This window comes from Lissotriton helveticus, chromosome 2_2 (genome assembly GCF_964261635.1).
Source record: "Lissotriton helveticus chromosome 2_2, aLisHel1.1, whole genome shotgun sequence".
NCBI lineage: Eukaryota > Metazoa > Chordata > Amphibia > Caudata > Salamandridae > Lissotriton > Lissotriton helveticus.
This window is the reverse complement of record NC_136060.1, coordinates 322,935,726-322,958,410: the sequence shown is the minus strand read 5'-3', so window position 1 is coordinate 322,958,410 and position 22,685 is coordinate 322,935,726. Positions and strand designations below refer to the sequence as shown.

General features: G+C 42.1%; 1 protein-coding gene across 3 annotated transcripts in view; it reads right to left on the bottom strand.

Annotated features, from left to right (window-relative positions):
• SLC2A9 (solute carrier family 2 member 9) overlaps window positions 1-22,685 on the bottom strand; it is a 2,336,117-nt gene that overhangs the window by 1,268,147 nt on the left and 1,045,285 nt on the right. For all 3 annotated transcript variants that reach the window (XM_078678475.1, XM_078678476.1, XM_078678477.1), the window contains one exon: window positions 2,551-2,675. In XM_078678475.1, the coding sequence (XP_078534601.1) occupies window positions 2,551-2,675 (125 nt within the window). The remainder of the gene's footprint in view (window positions 1-2,550; window positions 2,676-22,685) is intronic.

Sequence of the window (22,685 nt, the reverse complement as noted above, 5' to 3'; positions counted from 1 at the left end):
AATGTAATTCATTCGGGATATGGATTATCGCACTCTGGTGGGTTAAATCCTAATCAAGTTACCTCTGAAACCACCTCTGGGTGGTGGGTGCCATATTGATTAACCCTCCTGGGCGTGAGGGTGATTGACAATCCTGTAACATGCGTTATTTCCCTAAGGAGTAACGTCTCCAATTAGGCACTCCTTGTTGTAATTTCGTATGAGTTCAATACCTTTCAATAAACTTCTTAATAAACATTTCAGTTTGCTGTGTTTTTATTCTTTGATGTTTTTCATACTATTAATTTCATAGTATATCATATATTTATCAAATTCCACATATTTCCGCCCAATGCATTTCGGGCTGCAGCCCTTCTTCAGGGGACTTTACTTCTGAAAGCATACTAAATGTAAAATTTTTAAGCACAAAACTTAGACATTGTATGTAGTATACCAAAGTAACACGTTATAAAAGGAGAACGGACAAACAGTCAAAAGTTATCTGCCTCAAACAACCTAATCCATGCTGTTAGAATTTTTTTGTGTTTCAATATGTAGCAATATAAGGTGCACTCAATGTTTTTAAGGTGTGGATTTAAGCAGGTCGGAACGGTGCAATGTGATCATGCACACTCGGAGAATCCTTAAGTGAATACTCAAAAACATCAAAGTGAATAGGAAAATGTGCAATGTTAAACCCGACGGGTACACACGCCGCTAAACTTGTAAATGAGTGACCCGAGTGAAAACTAGTACACAGCAAAAAAATCTAACCTGTTGCCAGCGACGCTATTGGTATTGGAAGTGTACAAGGTTGTACGAGTGACGAAGTCCCTGTATTGAAAGGAAGAAGAAACATGGTGTTCATTGGACATTTACATCTGTGTTATAGCTCGAATAGAGCCATCAGCGTTCATCAGCTTCTCTTACCGATTTTACGGCCGACTCCAAACATGATAATGGGTGGTCCAAAATATGGTTGCGACGCTCAACAGCTTTTTCCAGCAAGGTGCTGGACAAAGGAATACATGTTTATCACAACATATAAACCGTTGCGGCCAAAAAGTTCCGATCATGTGACACGACATACTAATAAACAGTGTAGAGCTACTACTTAGTTTACTGAACTGCGCGGAGCGCGATGATAGGCAATGCTCACCGCTGTGTATTCAACAAAGTTATTAAAATAGCAAGCTTAGCAAAACTAAAGATTAGTAGAAATTGTATTAATAAATCAGAAACACACAGAAAATTGTACACGCGTTATGTTCAATAAAGAATGCAAAAAAGAACCAAAATAGAATAACTACGGGATAATAGTGAATGCGTAAGGGTGCATTACCCTGAATTGCATGAGTGTAAAACCGCATAGTCAATGCTCGTGTAGTGTCTTACGGTATTGTGATTGTTCTGCACCGATATGAATATGATATAACCTGTAATATTCATTGCATGTACACTATGTTTTTCGGGTGAAAACTGCATTTCCCCATCTTTTCCCAATGTTGCATAAAAATCCATACCTGGTGAAACAATGTTAAAAAATGTTAACCAATCAAATATGTGTGCACAATACAGCAACTACATGGTTACAGTCGGTGAACCACAATTACAAAAAGCAGTTAAGTTCTAAACGTTCATTCAGTCCTTTTGGTTGTAGCGCAGATAAATGGTTTATCCAAAATATTTCTCTTCTCAATAGATGTTGAGAATTATCTCTTCCAGGCAGTAGTGACACTTTCTCTAAGATACATACTATGGGGCCGATTATGATCGCAGATAATCTGCATCCTCCAGGCCCGGCGGAAGCCACCGCCGGGCTGGAGGATGCGGACTAACCGCTGCGGACTGAAAAAATACCACCTGTCAGATTAGGATGGCTGGGGGATATTTTTGCCGTCCGCAGCTTTTCCGCCGCGGTCGCCTTCCGACCGATGCGGAAAAACTCTAACATGGTTGGCGGTGTCTATCAGACACGCCAGGCATATTAGGAAGGCGGCAGTCCAATGCCTTTTCACGGCGGCATTTCCGCCTTGGAAAGTCATACGGTCTTTTCTTTGGGGGCCCGTTGCGGGCCCCCAGGGGGCAAGGGGGGTGGGGGGTGCACATGGGGGGTACCTATGGTACCCCCCTGCCTTTGCATGCACGAAGCGGCAGGCACCACGCGGTGCCTGCCGCTTCGTGCATCCAAAGGTCAACATGCACTTTTTAACCTTGCGGCGGGTGCTGCTTGGAGCAGCATCCGCCGCAATGTTAAATGTAGGGGATGTGACAGCCAGGGTGGCGGTCACATCCTAATTTCCATGGAGGGACCGCCCCTGCCCATGCGGACGGTCCCTCTTCCTCGGGGGTGGCGGACGGACGCAGGTCATCCGCCATCCTAATAGGGCCCATAGACTTTCTAACGATCATGCCCCATTCCCCAATGGATGTCTCAGCTCAATTAATTGTGTGTAGTTGTCTTACAGAAAGATTTGGGGAATAAGAACTGAAATACAAATACAAGCAATTGTGTTTTCTTGCAATATCAGTTTTACTTTAATTAAATGAAAAAACAAATCGAAACCTTACCTCCGTCAAAACCCATGACGAATCGGCCTAATATAAGCATTTCTAATGATCCAGCTAATAAAGACAGACTCATCAACAATGCTGCTGTCACGGCAAACACATTATTGAGCAGCAATGTTCCCTTTCTGAAATGAAAAAAATGCAGTTGCGAAAAATTAATCAACCTGTCGAGCATCTCCAATACTCGCTAAAATACTTTTAGTATACATTAAAATCAACGGAATAAATACTATAATATTGTACTTCGTGTTCATGGTACTGCAGAGTGAGATGTGTTGCATTGGATGGAGCAAGAGAGGGTGGCTTGGTGTGCTAGCTTGCGTAATCTCTGAAGCGTAATTGTGTCAAATTAAAGAAAAATGGTGCAAGATTATGCGGAATTATGAATTTAGGGTGTTTTTAGATCCGAAATGGATCCAAAGATGCATTTTACATTAAGAAAATAGCAACAGAACATGACCAGCAGCAACTGCTTGTGCTCTGTTCCCATGCTCTTGTGATAGGAATGTTTGCCCCAAGTTACTCTGAATTCTGCAAGCAGGATAATTGCATACTTTTCAGTAGTTTTGTGTCACATGAGTAATGCAAAATGATCAAATTTACTTTGATTACTCAGACAGAATACCATTTCTCCAAGGGCTATTTTTGATTAGTTCATAAAGGTGCCAGGGGGCAGGATGAATAAAAAACATTTCTGCTTAATTGCCTCCTTCCGTTCTGATGCACGCCACCTTTATTTTGGCAACAAGGATGGGCTATTGGTTGTCCAGCGATAAGCATTATATAGCATATACACCTACATTGTTTTGCTAAATGTGCCAAATAAATCCTGGAGCAAGCACACCTTTGTTTTGTTGGATCACTCTGCTTTTTGCTCAAACAACATGCCAATGCATTGGTGTTAGCTGGTTTTTAAATTGGTTTGAAGAAATGTAATGGATTCCCATATGAGCGCAGTCATAGAAACCCTTGCAGTTATGTTTTTCATAGAAGAATTATCAGGCAAGCTAGTTTCTGATAATGAACGAAGATGACATCAGTGAAAACGTCCAGAGTTGAATGTAACACTAAAACTGTTACTTAAATCCAGAGTTGTTGGATAAACATAGAACTTCCCTATACCACCGTCAGTCTAATGTTTTTCTAAAGAGTCAATTCCATGTAGCTTGCACAAAATCAATTCTCCAATCTGTAATGTCAATGTTGTGGTCATATATGAATACTGTACAAACTGTTACTGGGTACTCAAAATTTTTCCGTCTCAGTGAGGGAACTGTAAATTCAGACATATGCCCTATATAAATGAAGTGAAGAGAGGAAAGGGAAGGAAATGTAACATAAGAGAGGTAATCCAAATGCTGCTATGATCATCGAGAAACATCAGAGATTAACCAAGGTCTATTAGGATTCTCATTGTTATGTGTTAAAAAGAATGTTCAAAATGGGAGATCTCGTTCAAGTGAAAGTAGCCAAACACTTTGTCAAAGAAATGCCAAATTTCAGCTGTGGCTAAGTGGTTTATTAGTTGGGTCCACCACAAGTGATAAATGCACTATCCTGTTAGCTTTAATGACTGGTTTCAGTAATTTAAACATAAGCCTTGGTAGCTATGGCACAGAATAGGCAAGAGAAAATGAGTAAACCATTTAGAAATACTAAAACAGCTAAAAAGTAATAAACGCAACAAAATAAAAACCCTACACCAAATTTAAAACAATATAGAATAATATAATAAATGGCAAAAATCCAATAAGTGGAACAGAAGAAATTAATTTTTAAAGATCTAGTGAAAATAGCACCAAAAAGCGCAAAACGCTGATGGTAGACTGGGGCATAGGAACAATTTCAGGTAGACCGCAAAAGAGCGTGAGCCAGATACATCAACCAAGTTCAAAGTGGTCAGAAGTTTTACCTTGGGACTTAGGGCCTGATTTAGAACGGTAAGGGATATCCTGTCTGCTGAAATATCAATCTCATGACAGTTTCTGAGTTCTAAATCAGGCCCTGAATCTTTTTTTTCTGTGCCAGAAAAAGACACAATATTGGCACCCACTTCTCATTATGAAACAAATTCAGACAAAATTCTCAAGGTAATAGCGACTTGCTGGGATGCACTGGAACACAAAACTGACTCTGTGTGGATGTGAACCTGGTAAGGGATGACAAAAGAAAGTGTTTGATTTGGTCAAGACCAACCAAGGTTTTATTGGGGACCTAAAACTAAACATTAAAACCCTACAGAAACAGGTTTTGTCATTGATAAAACTGGTCCAGTCCCTGGAGTGTTTAAGAAGACAGTAAGGAATAGGGTTACTGGTTATGGGGAGTGAGAACCCTTCTGAAGAAGCAACCACAATCCATGTCAGGGTGAACCACAAAAATCAGTAAATTAACCTGCGCTTAACCCTCTTGTAGCTTGGCACGAAACCAGTCAGGCTTAACGTAAAGACAAAGTATAACATAGTTATGTAGCACACAAGCAGAAATAAAGTGAAAACATTACACAAGAAAAACCCAACCAATTTAGAAAATAGAGTACATTTTAGTAAATAAAATGATACCAAAATTATAAAAATCTAATCAGTTGAACTGGAGATATGCAGTTTCAAAGATTTAGACAATGATAGAGCCTAAAAGAAAGACGCGCCACTCTCAGTCCTCTGGTCGTCCTAGACCAGGAGAAAATCACTAGTTCAAGAAGACCACAGTGGAGTGCGGGTCGGATTCAGGGGCTAGGTTAGTCCTGCTGAAAATGTTACCTTCTTAAAGTTTGGCAGAAAGAGTTCTGTTTGGGGTGGTGGAGGTCACGAGGACCAGGGAGTGTGTTGCAGATGGTAGTCACTGTAGAGTGAGGAGTCAGGTTCACCAGAGCTCCGTGTTGGCGGTAGCCGCGGGCAGCAGAGCCTCAGTGCAAACAAGCCAAATAAGCTTCACAGGAGGAGCTGAACTGATGCCAGCCAAGGGTCCAGGGCCAGTGGACGCACCTCTTGGGGATTAGGAACTCACTCTAGCAGAGGTTAGCAGGGCTCAGGAGGGGCAGTTGCGGGTCTAGACAGTTCCAGTGCAGCCAGTCAGCTGTGGAAGTTGCAGAAAGGCATCTGGAGCTTGTGTCTCTGTAGCTCAAAAATTAATACATGAGATCAGCCTTTGAAGTGTGAGGAGATACTGGCCTACTTCCACATTTGGTCCAGGAAAGTTCTTTCCTTCCCTACCAAGTCTCCAATATGTCTGAGGTAAAAAAAGACTAGTGTCAAGATCCTTTGTGTGTGCAGGAGGCAATCCCCTTTGAAATGTAAGTGGTCCATCCTGCCAACACTAATCCCTTTTGTCTAACTGAGTGGGAAGAAAACACAAAGTCATGTGACCCTGGACACTGGCAGAAGGTATTAATGGTAAGGATGGTAAAATGCAAATTTCCCAAAAGGGGCATTTCAGAATTGTGCCTTAAAATCAAACTTTATCATTGAGGAGGATTTTAAATTACAATTAATTTGAGAGTAAACATGACATTCCTACCTGCTGCTATTCAAAAGTTAGAAATGTAAAAAGGTAAGCCAATGTAAGTCTATGGGAGGAGTACGCCTTGAAATACTGAAAATAAAGCTAGGAGTTTTTTGTTACCAGGACATGCAAAACTTAAACCAACATGTTCTACTCTTCAAATACAATACACCTTGCCCAATTAGTTTTTAGGGCCTATCCTAGGAGTGACTTATATGTATTAAAAATGAAGGTTTAGGCCTGGCAAAAGGTTTATTTTACCAGATTGAAATAGCAGTTTAAAACTGCACTACAGGCTGTAGCCGCAAACATGGAAACAAGTACTATTTTAGTGGGTGGCACAATGAGTGCTGCAGGCCCACTAGTACAATTTATTTTACTTTATAGTCCCTGGGTACCATGTAGTACCATCTATAAGGGACTTACAAGTAATTAAAATGTGCCAATGGGTTTAGGCCAATTTTACCATGTTTTGGGGAAAGAACATAAGTGGTAAAGTGAAAAGGATCATATTGCCAACAAAGTAAAATTCTGAAAACAGAAGGGGTAAAGGCAAAAAGATTGGGGGTGGCCCTGTACAGAGGGCCAAGTTCAACAAATATCTTGAAGACAAGTAAAGGAGGAACAACTTATGGGTGATGGACTTAATTGATTACATCCCTAACAATAACATTGTTGCCTAGATTGGGACAAGGCAGTCCAGACTGTTGCGCCCCTGGGCCTGTATAACCTATACACTGTAAAGTGAGAACACAGAGTCCAGATGTTCCCGCCACCTCTTGTGGGTCTTCCCAGGCCACTGGTAGCCCAAACACTTCACTACAGAGACAGAGATTTTATCCTGCAGAGGGCAAGGAAAGGTATCCATTTTGTGGTAAGGAATAGAGAAGTTATGATTTCACCGGACTACACTGCAGAGGTGCAACATTAGAGAGCCTAAGTACTGATTGTCAAATATAAACTCTTCAATATGGGCCTATAATACATATTACTGTTTCATGCCAAGTTGAAATTAAGAGTTTGTGGCAACTTATACTTCTATGAAGATTCAAAAGAGGCTTGGAAAGGGTGATGGACTACAGTTCTGAGTTCATAAAGGTCTCACACGTTGACTGATTGGGTTCTAAAGAGACAAAAGAACTGGCATATTGAGAAACCGTCAGAAACGAGGCTGAGAAAGAGTAGCATTAGCGGTGGAGAGTTTGGCAATCCCCAGGAGGGCAATAAAGCACACTACTGATTCAGAAGTAAAATTAATAGATCACAGCGCTAGAACACAGGGTACAGTGGGTGTTGAGACATGAATGTGTCCTCCAATGTAAATGTGACTAAAGTTACAGTGGTTCACATAGAACTCATTCACAACAAGATAATCAATACAAAAAAGCAAAATGACTGTAGAGGATAAGGTTTACAAAAAGTACATCTTCAGCAAGCTCCAGGTACAAGGTTTATTCACAACATAAAATTCATGTTCAACTGTTTATTATGAAGACATAGGTTCAAAGTGACCCCCATGTGAGAAAATAACAGCCAAAATACTGAATAGGCAGTGTGCAAAGGTTGAAAGGTATGTTGGTATACAAGTAAATGTGCATTGGTTAGATTATTAGAACAGGCCCATAGTTGCCTGTGTACATGTGAATCATGAAATTGCAAACAGTTTGTTCTTAATAAGTGTTGATAACGTTTCGGCCCTTAACAGAATCGAAGCATCTGATCAGGATTTGGAAATACCTGGGGGTCTGGTGCCCAGAGTAAATGAAAAACTCTTGGGCAAGCTGTGTCTTACATCATGCAATGTATGACAAAATAATCACCACTGTGTGAAGATAAGCACAGGTACTCATGGGTATGAAAACCATTGTGAATAGAAGAGGTTGGACCAGGAACTTCTATAGTGATTGGATTGGAGCCATAGGGACCGTGGATCTAGTACTTGATGGCAACTCATGCTTCTATTGAGAATCAATAGCTCTAAGCTTTTGGCCTGACAATGATGGTGCACTGCCACGAGAAACACTGCCTCTGCTCGTAATGACTTCATCGTGGCCAAGTTCACACATGCACTGTGCATGATTTAAATGGGGTCAGTGATGTGAACTTGAACAGATCCAACCTTCCACTTCTCTCCATTTCTATCGTGTGGCCATCACAAGCACTGAGTAAGTGGATCTCCAATTACTAGTGTTAGGGATGAGATTAGTGGGATCATTTCTACACAACAGAAGATCAATCAGTCATTTTTAGACAATTATATTAACCTCTTTGAAGAGAGAGGGGGAATAAATGGCCACAATCAATGCAGTTGCCCTAGCTACCATATCTGAGTCACAATCTGAAGTTCAATAAAAACTATTGACAGTGGAAAGCTGTGAAAGATCTGGAATGGGATAGGAGCCCCTACTTAGACTCACTACCAGCAGAATATATGTAAGCTAAATTGGCTTCCAACCTTATTGAAATTCATACTGAAACACTGGAGACAGAGATACAGCATTCCACAAGGGGAGTTCTGCCATTAAAGATGTGTTATTAAATTCTGAGTTCAGAGAGCCTAAACTTTATTTCTCGATCTTGTCCCAATCGGAAGTTATACTTGTATGATGTTACAAAGTATTTGCCATTCTAACCTATGGGACAGATACCCTTTCAATAGTGAAAAACAAAATTGGTTGTATTTTACTATCAGGACATGTCACACACACCAGGACATTTCCTATCTTCCACAAATACTGCACCCTGCCCAGGGGGTTACCTCAGGCCTACCATAAGGGTACCTTACATTTAAGAAAAGGGAAGGTTAGGGGCTTGTAAGAGGGTCTACTTGCCAGATTGACATGGCAGTTAAACATTGTGCACAGACCCTGCAGTGGCAGGTCTGAGACACCTTTTCAGGGCTACTAACGTGGGTGGCACAATCAGTGCTGCAGGCCCACTAGTAGCATTTGATTTATGGACCGTGACACACTCAGTGCACTTTACTAGGGGTTCACCAGTAAATCAAATATGGCAATCCTGGATATCCAATCATGATAACAATTTACACAGAGAGCATATGTACTTTAGCACTGATTCGCAGTGGTAAAGTGCCCAGAGTCCTAAAGTCAACAAACACAGGTCAGGAAAAAATAGGAGGAAGAAGCAAAAGGTTTGGGGATAACCCAGCAAAAAAGGTCAAGTCCAACAAAATTCATACTGAAACATTGGAGACCGACATACAGCATTCCACAAGTGGGGTTCTGCCAAGCCCCACTAAAGGCCCTTTAGAGGAGACATCTAAAAAAGAAAAGTGTAACATATTCCATATTTGTCTGTATTCTTGAGATGAAGCAATGGGTCAATTAGTAATTTAGTTTTCAGGGACTAATTCAGTTGGATATATGGATCTGTTTGCAGGATCATGTTCAGTTCCATTATAACTGGGGCATGACAAGATTGAACCATTAGTGGTTTCAATGGTGTCAGCTGGAGACTGATCAGAAAAATATTTATTCTAGAATACTCTGGTGCACATGGACTTTTCTAATCCCTCTTTTGGGTGTGACATACTCTTCTTGATGCACTAGAAGGAGGTATTTTTTTCATTGTAATAGTAAATTCATAGAATTAGAAGAGCTTCCTGTCTTTAAATGCAGTAAGACTAGAACATTACTTCTTTAAACTGGATCTGTGCACTGGAACGTATGTGAGTCATAAGCCTCAGATGTGTGTATTTACTTAGGCTTAAATAAAAATTGTGCACTTTTGTTTATGGATGGCTTCCCACAGAATCCAGAAAGCCAGTCACCCAAGCACTCATCACCAGTAGACTAAACTATGGCAATGCACTCTACACCAGTGTCACCCAGAAACAGCTCAGGAGACTACAGAATGTCCAAAATGACGCAGCCAGACTAGTCCTGGACATCCCCCGCCACAGCTACATGACACAACACCTCCGACAACACCACTGGCTCCCTATCAACAAGAGAATCACCTTCAAGCTCCTCACACATGCCTATAAGGCTCTCCACAATGCAGGACCAGAATATCTGAACCACCACCTCGCTTTCCACACACCTGCCAAACTCTCTTCTCTGCCCAAGTTGCCCTGGCCTCCATCACACGGATCCACAAGACCACAACTGAAGGAAGATCCTTCTCCCACCTCCCCGCTAAGACCTGGAACACCCTCCCCTCCACCTCAGGCAATCCGTGTTGTTAACCCACCCTCCCTTTTGGTTGGAACAATGGAGGACCAGGGAAGGTTTGGGACAGCTTGGTCCCAGGTTTTCCTTTTCCCAACAAAGTCCATCTGAGGGATGTCATTGCATAAGGGTAAGAGGGATCCCTCAGAATGCTGAGGATTATCGCCCTGTCTAGTACTACTAGGGTGATTTTCCCTAATCTGTGGATTAGGAGATTCCTCCTGGCAGTGGGCCCTAGGGGGTCCACTGACATCCCTGACCTTTGCAGCCCTAGGCTGACTGAGGCTGGGTAGAGAGGGGCAGGATACCTGCTCCAGACTGGGTACCTCCTTGCAAGGCTCCCCTGCCCTCAGTGGCTCTGCCAAGCCAGGCCTGACCACCTCTGGGGCAGTTCCTTTACAAGGGGTAGGATCCGTTTCCTGAGGAAGCTGACCCTTGCCTATAGTTGGGGGGAGATTGTTCTTCATCCCCTTTGCTCTCTGTGGAGTAGAATAGGACATTCTTTCAGGCTCCACTGCTCCAGATTGTCCTTGAGGTTGGACTGGGGCCCTAGGGGTCACACCAACTTTCTCTGGGAGGCCTATCATTTTTGAATGGGCCTGGAGTTCTTCCTCAGCCCAGGCTGAGGTTTCTAAATCATTCCCCAATCTACAGGCAGGCTTGAGGATCCTGCAACCCTCTCAGGGCCAGTGACTTCTCCCCAGCTAAGATTAACTATGGCCATGGGGTGATCAGTTCTAACACCATTAGTATTAGTTATCTGGAATTGGTACTCAGTTAAGAGTTGAAGGGGGGACACTAGTTGTCTGTCACTATGGTGACACTAGCACCTGTGTCTTTGAAGGCTACAACCTTCTGACCATTTATCAGAGGCTCCTGTCTGTGCTTGCACAAAGTATTGGGACTGACATTAAAAGTGGCAAAGCCCATGCCACCATCAAATAGTGGTATAAGAACCACGACTTGAGTGAAGACAGTGTCTAGAGGATGTAATATTGCTGGGACCCCAAAGAACCACCATGGTTCTTTGGGGTCCCAGCAAATGGGTGAGTAAGTAGGGACCCCACGGAGGACTGGTGCAGTGTGGGAACACGATTGGTGTGTCGTCCAATTCTATGGGAGAGTCGCGGTTGAGGTTTTAAAGTTTAAGGATCCTTACTGGGGTCCCGATTAGCAGGATCCCAGTCAGACTAGTCAAAAACCAGCACAGCACCAGCCAAAAGGTTAGTTACACATGCAGAAGGATCATACCTCCCTATATAACACTCCCTCCCCCCAAACAAAAGGAAATAAGGCTAACCTTGCCCAGTTGAGACTTTATTTCCTAAGGAGCCATATAAGGAAGGTCCTGCATTTGCATGGATACTCCCTTATGGACCACTGAGAAGTTCCTCCCCTGTAGGGTCTTGAATCCTCTCAAACTTTTGGGGTGACTACCTGCCAGCTATTTGACCCAAGAAAGAGGCTGATGGTGTTTCTGAGAAGGGATGTGAGGCCCTAACAGGGTTGGTCTCAGCTTCCTCAGAGCACTGTCCACAATGGAGGCCGCTCTCTCTATGGCTGACTTATATCCATCCCTAGGGGTCAACCTCTAGCTGCCTAGAGTTTTTGGTTGATCCCTTTTGGTTGGAACAATGGACGGCCAGGGAAGGTTTGAGAAAGCTTGGTCCCAGGTTTTCCTTTGCCCAACAAAGTCCATCTGGGTGACGTCATTGCCTATGAGTAAGAGGGATTCCTCAGATTGCTGAGGATTATCCCCATGTCCAGTACTACTAGGCTGGGGTTCCCTAATGTGTGGATTAAGAGATTCCTCCTGGCAGTGGGCCCTAGGGGGTCCACTGACATCCCTCACCTCTGCAGCCCTAGGCTGACTGAGGCTGGGTAGAGAGGGGCAGAATACCTGCTCCAGACTGGGTACCTCCTTTGAAGGCTCCCTGCCCTCAGTGGCTCTGCCAGGCCAGGCCTGACCACCTCTGGGGCAGTTCCTTCACAAGGGGTAGGATCAGTTTCCTGAGGAATCTGACTCTTGCCTATAGTTTGGGGGGGGGGGGGAGATATTGATGGAAGATCTTGATGGAGTAGAATAGGCCATTCTTTCAGGCTCCACTGCTCCGGAATTTCCTTGGGGTTGGACTGGACACTAACTTTCTCTGGGAGGCATATCATTTTTTAAATGGGTCTGGAGTTCTACTTCAGCCCAGGCTGAAGTTTCTAAATCATTCAAATAACATTAAATGTTCATACAATGCAACACTGTTCAGCGTTGTCCTGCCCATATTAATAAATAGGAGACTATAAATTGGCTGCATACGGCCACCACTATTGGCTTTTTTATGAAGGGGGAGTGTGCATTTTTTTTCTGCATTGCCTAACATTGTTTAAAACTTTATTTCTGTCAAATGTGACTGATTACCATCTGGCTTGGTGATAACAAAGCAACTGGATTTGTTAGACCTGGCACTTCTTGGCATGATTACCCCTGACTTTTTGCCTCTACCTCCGCTATACAGCAACAGGCAGACCTGCATCTGGAGTGTAGGGAGAGGAGAAGCCCCTAGAGGTGAAGAGGCCTGGGATGCTACTATAAAACAATTGGCTCATCTCTTGATGAGTGATTGAGAATCCAGACCCCATAATCAAAGGTGTCACTGGCAGGGAGGCACCCAGGACTGGTTTGAACATGGGTCAGTGCCCTCTGAAACACAAAAACTTCACAGCCATTGAGGAGTATATCTATGAGAGCTGAAACCCCTGATCATTGGAGAATGGCTTGATCAAGTGTGAATAAGATTGGAGCTACTTCGTGGTTAAGAAGACCTTTGTCAAGGAAGAAACAACTGAATAGGCTGACGGATAGGACTGACCCTTGCTGTGTGATCTGGGGCTGGCCTGCAGTTTGCTGTTTCAACCAAGGAAAGGCTAAAGGGAGTTTGCTGTGTGCTATGTCCCCCTGCTTGAAGGACTTTGCTGTGTGCTGTGTCCTGAAGTAACGTATCCCCAAGGGCCTGAGGTGAGCTGGCTCCCTGTTTGGAAACACAGGAACACAAAAGTTTCCAGGAGAGTCTCATTGGCACTGTGTGTGCGTGCTTGTTGCAGCCTGAGACCCTCGTAAGAACTGCCTTGTGATCGCAGGCGCCTGGAGTCCAAGTGAGTCTCAGTGACACTGTGTGCATGTGCTTTGTGCAGCCTGAGCCCTTCAGGAGGATCGGCCTGTGATCGGGGGCACATGGAGTAAAAGCAAGTATAAGCGACGCGATGTGTGTGTGCTTTGTGCAGCCTGAACCCCTTTATAAAGATTGTCCAGTGATCGTGTGAACCGGAATCCAAGTGAGTTTCAACACCGCTGTGTGTGGGTGCATTGTGCACCATGAGACCTTCGTGAAGATTTGCCTTGTTATTGTGTGCACCGAAGTAAAGTGAGTCTCAGCAAAGCTGTAGGCATGATCTTCGTGCAGCCTGAGACCTGTGGAGGAGTGCCCAATGATTGTTCACCCGGAGTGAAGGAAGACTCAGCAACGCTGTGTGCGTGTGCTTTGTGGCAGCCTGAGATCTTCATAACTGAAGCAGCTCAGACTGGCAGTCCTGGAGGAGCTGAGTTGCCGGCCCGAGCCGATTGCCATTTCACAAACCTGCATTGGAGGTCCAGCCGCTGGACGAAGAGAGGAGAGTGAGTTTGTGCCCCCAGGTAACGTGTGTCAACTCCTGGGGCGGGGCACGGACTCAGAGGGAGATGCTCTCAGCCTCTCTCTCGTGTTGGCAGCACAAGCCTCTGCTTTGGCTTGTGTCGCGGCCTGTATTGCCAAGGGAGTGGCGGTACAGGGGCCGGAGTGTGAAGCTGCACTTTGGGATAACATCTTACTGTGTTGGGGGCAACTGTGAGAGGCTGACTGCAAGTCAGAAGGAGAGGCGGAGAGACCGCCTAAGACCCGGTGATCGGAGCGTGAGTGTACTACGTAGTATACAACAAAGGTTAGTGATGGGAGATGCACACCTCAATATACAGTTTGGTGAAAATTTATCATTATGCTTCAACACAAGCGTGCTGCGGAGGATAACGCAATGTCCAAATTGCGATGAGTAACATATGTATCAGATAACAACAAGCGAACCTGCTGAGCCTCTGCGCACTGTTGCTATCCAGAGTGGATCTCTAAATCAAATACATTCCAATAATGATGCTAATAAAAATTCTTAGACAACAAAAGAGCTGCGTTTCATGTATATTTTTTATATAGGCACAAATATACTGATTAAATCTCAGTGTGATTATAAATACATGTAAATGGTTGAATTCATTTGTTCATCTGAACACAAACAAAACTCAAAATTGTAAAGCAATGTCATAATTTATACATTCCTTCAATTTCTTTTAGCGAATTTGCCCTGCCCAATGCATTTCGGGCCCCCTCGCCCTTCTTCAGGGGCGGTACCTGCAAACAAAATGGAAAAAAATGGATGGTAATCCTATTATGCGTAAACTACACTTAACCTTCAAAACACAAGATACATAGACTTGCCACAGTTTTAAAGAACAACTTTTTACAGAAGTAATGGTGCACTCGCATTTACTTCTAAGTCACTATGAAGATAAATGAACTCACTTGCAATGTTTCAGAACGTGATAATTCAATTGATACTCAAAACATCAGTCTGGGTTGATAATATAAGTGATGTGGGGAATCACAATGTTCTGTGGGAAAAGCGGGAAAAAAATGAAAATAAGTTGGTGTGTAGGAACAGTATGCGTACGTGTGCCAGAAAGGTAAAAAAAGTGAATGTGCTTACATTTCCCCGCAAGGGCTGACAATGGTAAGCCTGTTGGTTAGAGCGAATAATTTTGAGACGGCGGAGGTTTCGGGGCAATGCGCCAAATAGTAGTCGGAATACCAATCTGCAAAAACAACAACCCGGAAAATAAATGTCCGTGAATCTGCAATATGTATACAGTTCTATACAGCCATGTGCTTTCGAGTGTTAGTATCCAAAGTGAAAAGCGCAACCTCAATACATGTTGCTTCGTCAAACATTAAAAAACCGTGATCCTAGGTTCACGGAACTGACCTCCTTATCTTTACTCGCTTCTCGCTGTAAACAAAACTCGACGCGCCCGTCAGGAAAACAAGTGAAGGCAACTGACCTACAAAACACGATAACACATAGTGATTAAAGCAGGCTCTGCCCCGCAAAGCTCGTCCTAATCTCAAGAGACGCTACAACAATTACCTCTGTATGACCATCTATGCTCCAACACGGCTTCCGACCCTCCGTCCAAACAACCCCGGGTGGTGGCGGTAATTCAAATTCAGTACTAGGCGCAGCGGCCTTATGTGATGACGTCAGTCAGGGAAACTAAACATAAAAAACGGACCATAGTGCGGAACGGACTGGAAAGAGAGATGCGAGCAAAAAGTGCTCAATGAAGTGTCATGAAGGGTTCAGGTTAAGAAAAAAGATGCATAATATGCTTGAAACATATGTACAAAAGGTGATGAGAATAGGGGGCAAAAAAATGTTCCCACACATACACATGTACAGACATGATGATATATAAAGAAATAAATGAACATGAAAAAAATATGAAAAAAATACTAACAGTCCTGCAGCGTACATTTTTGGGTGCAATGTCACAAATAACAACTTAAGTCCACTCGATCATTGATCCCATGGGGATCTTGAGTGTTAAGACGTTTGATCCAAAAAATCTCTCTCTGTAACAGTGTTTTGGTGTGATTTCTTCCTGGGGTGGGCGTCACCATTTCCAGAACCTGGAACTTCATCTGTGCAATCGTGTGCTTGTTTTTGTCCCAATGGGTTGCCAAACTACTATTGGGATTTTTGTTCCGAATTGTACTTTTGTGCTCAGAAATACGGGTTTTAATTTTTCTTTCTGTTTTGCCCACATATAGCAGGCCACACGGGCACTTAATGGCATATATCACGTTAGCGGAATTGCAGTCTGCACTGATCTTAGTGGGGATCAGTTCTCCTGTATGTGGATGTCTCACCGTGGTCGTTGTCATGACATTGTTACAATGTACACAGTTGGTACACTTTTTCATTCCTTTGTAAACAGTGATTTCAGAAACAGCTTTAGATTTGAGTAATTCCTTGATATTCTGTGATCTCCTATATGCAAAAATGGGTCTGTTGGTAAATAAATCCTTGAAGTCAGTCTCGTGACTTAACAAATCCCAATGACGATTGATGCTCTTTTTTATGTTCAATGAACTTGTGGAATATTTACTGACAAATACCTGCCGATGACGTGGTTTTTTTATGCTCTTTTGTAACAAACTTTCCCTTGGAACATTATAAGTTTTGTTTCTTGCTGTTTCAATTATGTCGATAGGATATTTTTTGGATAGGTACTTGGAAGTAATTGTCTTGAGATTAGTTTGCAAGGTCTCCTCTTGTGAACAGATCCTTTTTGCTCGTAGCATTAAAGAATACGGCAGATTATCAATAAGTTTCCTTGAGTGAAAACTGTTATACTGAAGTGCTGTGTTCTTATCAGTATCTTTGTGATACACTTCAGTTTCCAATGTGTTGTTCTCAATTTTGACCATTACATCCAGAAATGGAATCGCAATCTCACTGATGTGATGAGTGAATTGTATATTCTCGTCGTATTGATTGATTTGTGATATTTTCTGTTCCAACATGGTTCTGGAGTTGTGCCATATCAAAAAGATATCATCTATGTAACGACAATACATGGTCGTATTCTCCATCCAGTCCTTGTCAGTCATCAAGAATGTTTCTTCGAATCTTGCCATGTAGGTATTCGCGTATGCTGGGGCTCCAGAAAAACCCAAGGAGGTCCCCTTGTTTTGCAAAAAGAAAGCATCATTTCACTTAAAATAACTGTGTCGTAGGCTGAAATGCAAAAGTTCTAACAAGAAAATTTTGTTCACTGGTACATCTTCCTTCTTAAGTAAAGCCCATTCTACTGCCTCTATTCCTGCGTCATGCGGAATTGAGGTGTAGAGGGCTTTGACATCTAAGGTGCACATCAACATGTTGGGGCGAATGGTTACTTGCATCAGTTTTTGCAAAAAATGTGTGGTATCTTTTGTGTAGGAATACCATGACTGCACAAAAGGTTGAAGGAATTGATCTATCTATTGTCCCAGTGGTTCGAAAATGGTCCCACACCCAGTGACAATTGGGCGAAAAGGTGGGTTTGAAAGATTTTTGTGGACTTTTGGCAGCATGTAGATTCCTGGCTGCTTGGGAAATGATACTGTGAGAAATTGACGGGTTTTAGTGTTGATCCATTTCATTTCTTCTGCTTGATCCAATATAATATCCAAGATGGATTTAAGTTATTTTATTGGATCACAATCAAGTTTCAAATATGTGCTGGTATCAGATACATGTTCCTCTACCTTTGATTCATAATATAATCGATCCATAACCACAATGGCGCCGCCTTTGTCGGCTTGTTGAATGTGAATTTCTGAATTTTCTGCCAACCCTTTCAATATCATTTTTTCAAATTTTGAAAGATTCCAGTAGCATTTTTTCTTGGTGTTAATTTGTTTTAAGTCTTTCAATACAAGATTCTCAAAGGCGTCCAATATTTTGTGAGAAGTTGGTGCCTGAAAGGTGGATTTGGGTTTGAATTGAAAGTACTCTACAGGTTGTGGTTCAGTGGATTGATCAGAAAGATTCAAAAAGAAGTATTTCAAACGGAGTGATCTCATGAATTTGAAGAAATCAACTTCCATCTCTAACATGTTAGTTTGATAAGTTGGCACAAAGTTGAAACCCTTGTTCAAAACCTGTTGTTGTTGATTTGAAAGTTGTTGACTAGAGATATTGTTTTGTACCCTGTCCACAGGGAGGTAGCACCCGTTGTTTGAAAAATGTCTTCTTTTGATGCCATCACAGGCTTAACCGATAATCGAGCCAGCACTCTGGCGTATACTAATGATCAAGCAGCAGAAATGTATTCATTAATTCAAGATGTTAAATCCTTCAATGTGCAAGGAAGCAGCTTGCCACAGCAGTTAAAACAACTTGAGTTTCTAACAAAAAGACAATTAAATCAACGCCTGCATGCGTCCACATTGGTGCAATATCATCGCGCAAAAAGAATCCCCAGAGGGTTAAGGATGCCAATTAAACCCATGCTTTTCCGATTTCACATGAAGAAAGATTTTATGGACCGCTGGTATGCAGTTCTTAATAAGTGTTCCTTGGACCTTATCTTACTATTGGTAGAAGAACTGGCAGTAGTCATTAAAGAGATTACAGAGGAGATAGCCACAATTGAAACTAATCTTGAATCCAGAATGGATGCAGAGGACTGGTCGAAATTTCTGGAGGAGATGAATGTGAGGATGGACAAACATACTAAGGAGATACAAGAGGGTAAACTCAGGAAATATAAACGAGACACTTTGGACTACAAGCTTAACGAAGTGTACACGTGGGCAGAAGTCTATGCCCAAAGGAGAACATTCACAAAGAGAACCACCAATACTTCTTCACAAGAGAGTATGGCATCGGAAGGAGACACTAATGTGAACAGACCACCACCAATAGTTGTGGAAACTGGAGCAGGAGAGAAAGAAACGCCGATCACAGCAGGGGCCTCTACCTCCAAGACGTCTTTTTCCGCCCAGGATGCGGACACAACACAACCGCCAGGCAAACCCAAAGGAAAACAAGGAGAATTAAAAGAGGCAACCAAACCAAACCTGAGGAGTACCCGACCAACCTGATTATCAATATCTCTAGTCAACAACTTTCAAATCAACAACAACAGGTTTTGAACAAGGGTTTGAACTTTGTGCCAACTTATCAAACTAACATGTTAGAGATGGAAGTTGATTTCTTCAAATTCATGAGATCACTCCGTTTGAAATACTTCTTTTTGAATCTTTCTGATCAATCCACTGAACCACAACCTGTAGAGTACTTTCAATTCAAACCCAAATCCACCTTTCAGGCACCAACTTCTCACAAAATATTGGACGCCTTTGAGAATCTTGTATTGAAAGACTTAAAACAAATTAACACCAAGAAAAAATGCTACTGGAATCTTTCAAAATTTGAAAAAATGATATTGAAAGGGTTGGCAGAAAATTCAGAAATTCACATTCAACAAGCCGACAAAGGCGGCGCCATTGTGGTTATGGATCGATTATATTATGAATCAAAGGTAGAGGAACATGTATCTGATACCAGCACATATTTGAAACTTGATTGTGATCCAATAAAAGAACTTAAATCCACCTTGGATATTATATTGGATCAAGCAGAAGAAATGAAATGGATCAACACTAAAACCCGTCAATTTCTCACAGTATCATTTCCCAAGAAGCCAGGAATCTACATGCTGCCAAAAGTCCACAAAAATCTTTCAAACCCACCTTTTCACCCAATTGTCACTGGGTGTGGGACCATTTTCGAACCACTGGACAATATATAGATCAATTCCTTCAACCTTTTGCGCAGTCATGGTATTCCTACACAAAAGATACCACACATTTTTTGCAAAAACTGATGCAAGTAACCATTCGCCCCAACATGTTGATGTGCACCTTAGATGTCAAAGCCCTCTACACCTCAATTCCGCATGACGCAGGAATAGAGGCAGTAGAATGGGCTTTACTTAAGCAGGAAGATCTACCAGTGAACAACATTTTCTTGTTAGAACTTTTGCATTTCAGCCTACGACACAGTTATTTTAAGTGGAATGATGCTTTCTTTTTGCAAAACAAGGGGACCTCCATGGGTTTTTCTGGAGCCCCAGCATACGCGAATACCTACATGGCAAGATTCGAAGAAACATTCTTGATGACTGACAAGGACTGGATGGAGAATACGACCATGTATTGTCGTTACATAGATGATATCTTTTTGATATGGCACAACTCCAGAACCATGTTGGAACAGAAAATATCACAAATCAATCAATACGACGAGAATATACAATTCACTCATCACATCAGTGAGATTGCGATTCCATTTCTGGATGTAATGGTCAAAATTGAGAACAACACATTGGAAACTGAAGTGTATCACAAAGATACTGATAAGAACACAGCACTTCAGTATAACAGTTTTCACTCAAGGAAACTCATTGATAATCTGCCGTATTCTTTAATGCTATGAGCAAAAAGGATCTGTTCACAAGAGGAGACCTTGCAAACTAATCTCAAGACAATTATTCCAAGTACCTATCCAAAAAATATCCTATCGACATAATTGAAACAGCAAGAAACAAAACTGATAATGTTCCAAGGGAAAGTTTGTTACAAAAGAGCATAAAAGAACCACGTCATCGGCAGGTATTTGTCAGTAAATATTCCACAAGTTCATTGAACATAAAAAAGAGCATCAATCGTCATTGGGATTTGTTAAGTCACGAGACTGACTTCAAGGATTTATTTACCAACAGACCCATTTTTGCATATAGGAGATCACAGAATATCAAGGAATTACTCAAATCTAAAGCTGTTTCTGAAATCACTGTTTACAAAGGAATGAAAAAGTGTACCAACTGTGTACATTGTAACAATGTCATGACAACGACCACGGTGAGACATCCACATACAGGAGAACTGATCCCCACTAAGATCAGTGCAGACTGCAATTCCGCTAACGTGATATATGCCATTAAGTGCCCGTGTGGCCTGCTATATGTGGGCAAAACAGAAAGAAAAATTAAAACCCGTATTTCTGAGCACAAAAGTACAATTCGGAACAAAAATCCCAATAGTAGTTTGGCAACCCATTGGGACAAAAACAAGCACACGATTGCACAGATGAAGTTCCAGGTTCTGGAAATGGTGACGCCCACCCCAGGAAGAAATCACACCAAAACACTGTTACAGAGAGAGATTTTTTGGATCAAACGTCTTAACACTCAAGATCCCCATGGGATCAATGATCGAGTGGACTTAAGTTGTTATTTGTGACATTGCACCCAAAAATGTACGCTGCAGGACTGTTAGTATTTTTTTCATATTTTTTTCATGTTCATTTATTTCTTTATATATCATCATGTCTGTACATGTGTATGTGTGGGAACATTTTTTTGCCCCCTATTCTCATCACCTTTTGTACATATGTTTCAAGCATATTATGCATCTTTTTTCTTAACCTGAACCCTTCATGACACTTCATTGAGCACTTTTTGCTCGCATCTCTCTTTCCAGTCCGTTCCGCACTATGGTCCGTTTTTTATGTTTAGTTTCCCTGACCGACGTCATCACATAAGGCCGCTGCGCCTAGTACTGAATTTGAATTACCGCCACCACCCGGGGTTGTTTGGACGGAGGGTCGGAAGCCGTGTTGGAGCATAGATGGTCATACAGAGGTAATTGTTGTAGCGTCTCTTGAGATTAGGACGAGCTTTGCGGGGCAGAGCCTGCTTTAATCACTATGTGTTATCGTGTTTTGTAGGTCAGTTGCCTTCACTTGTTTTCCTGACGGGCGCGTCGAGTTTTGTTTACAGCGAGAAGCGAGTAAAGATAAGGAGGTCAGTTCCGTGAACCTAGGATCACGTTTTTTTAATGTTTGACGAAGCAACATGTATTGAGGTTGCGCTTTTCACTTTGGATACTAACACTCGAAAGCACATGGCTGTATAGAACTGTATACATATTGCAGATTCACGGACATTTATTTTCCGGGTTGTTGCTTTTGCAGATTGGTATTCCGACTACTATTTGGCGCATTGCCCCGAAACCTCCGCCGTCTCAAAATTATTCGCTCTAACCAACAGGCTTACCATTGTCAGCCCTTGCGGGGAAATGTAAGCACATTCACTTTTTTTACCTTTCTGGCACACGTACGCATACTGTTCCTACACACCAACTTATTTTCATTTTTTTCCCGCTTTTCCCACAGAACATTGTGATTCCCCACATCACTTATATTATCAACCCAGACTGATGTTTTGAGTATCAATTGAATTATCACGTTCTGAAACATTGCAAGTGAGTTCATTTATCTTCATAGTGACTTAGAAGTAAATGCGAGTGCACCATTACTTCTGTAAAAAGTTGTTCTTTAAAACTGTGGCAAGTCTATGTATCTTGTGTTTTGAAGGTTAAGTGTAGTTTACGCATAATAGGATTACCATCCATTTTTTTCCATTTTGTTTGCAGGTACCGCCCCTGAAGAAGGGCCAGGGGGCCCGAAATGCATTGGGCAGGGCAAATTGGCTAAAAGAAATTGAAGGAATGTATAAATTATGACATTGCTTTACAATTTTGAGTTTTGTTTGTGTTCAGATGAACAAATGAATTCAACCATTTACATGTATTTATAATCACACTGAGATTTAATCAGTATATTTGTGCCTATATAAAAAATATACATGAAACGCAGCTCTTTTGTTGTCTAAGAATTTTTATTAGCATCATTATTGGAATGTATTTGATTTAGAGATCCACTCTGGATAGCAACAGTGCGCAGAGGCTCAGC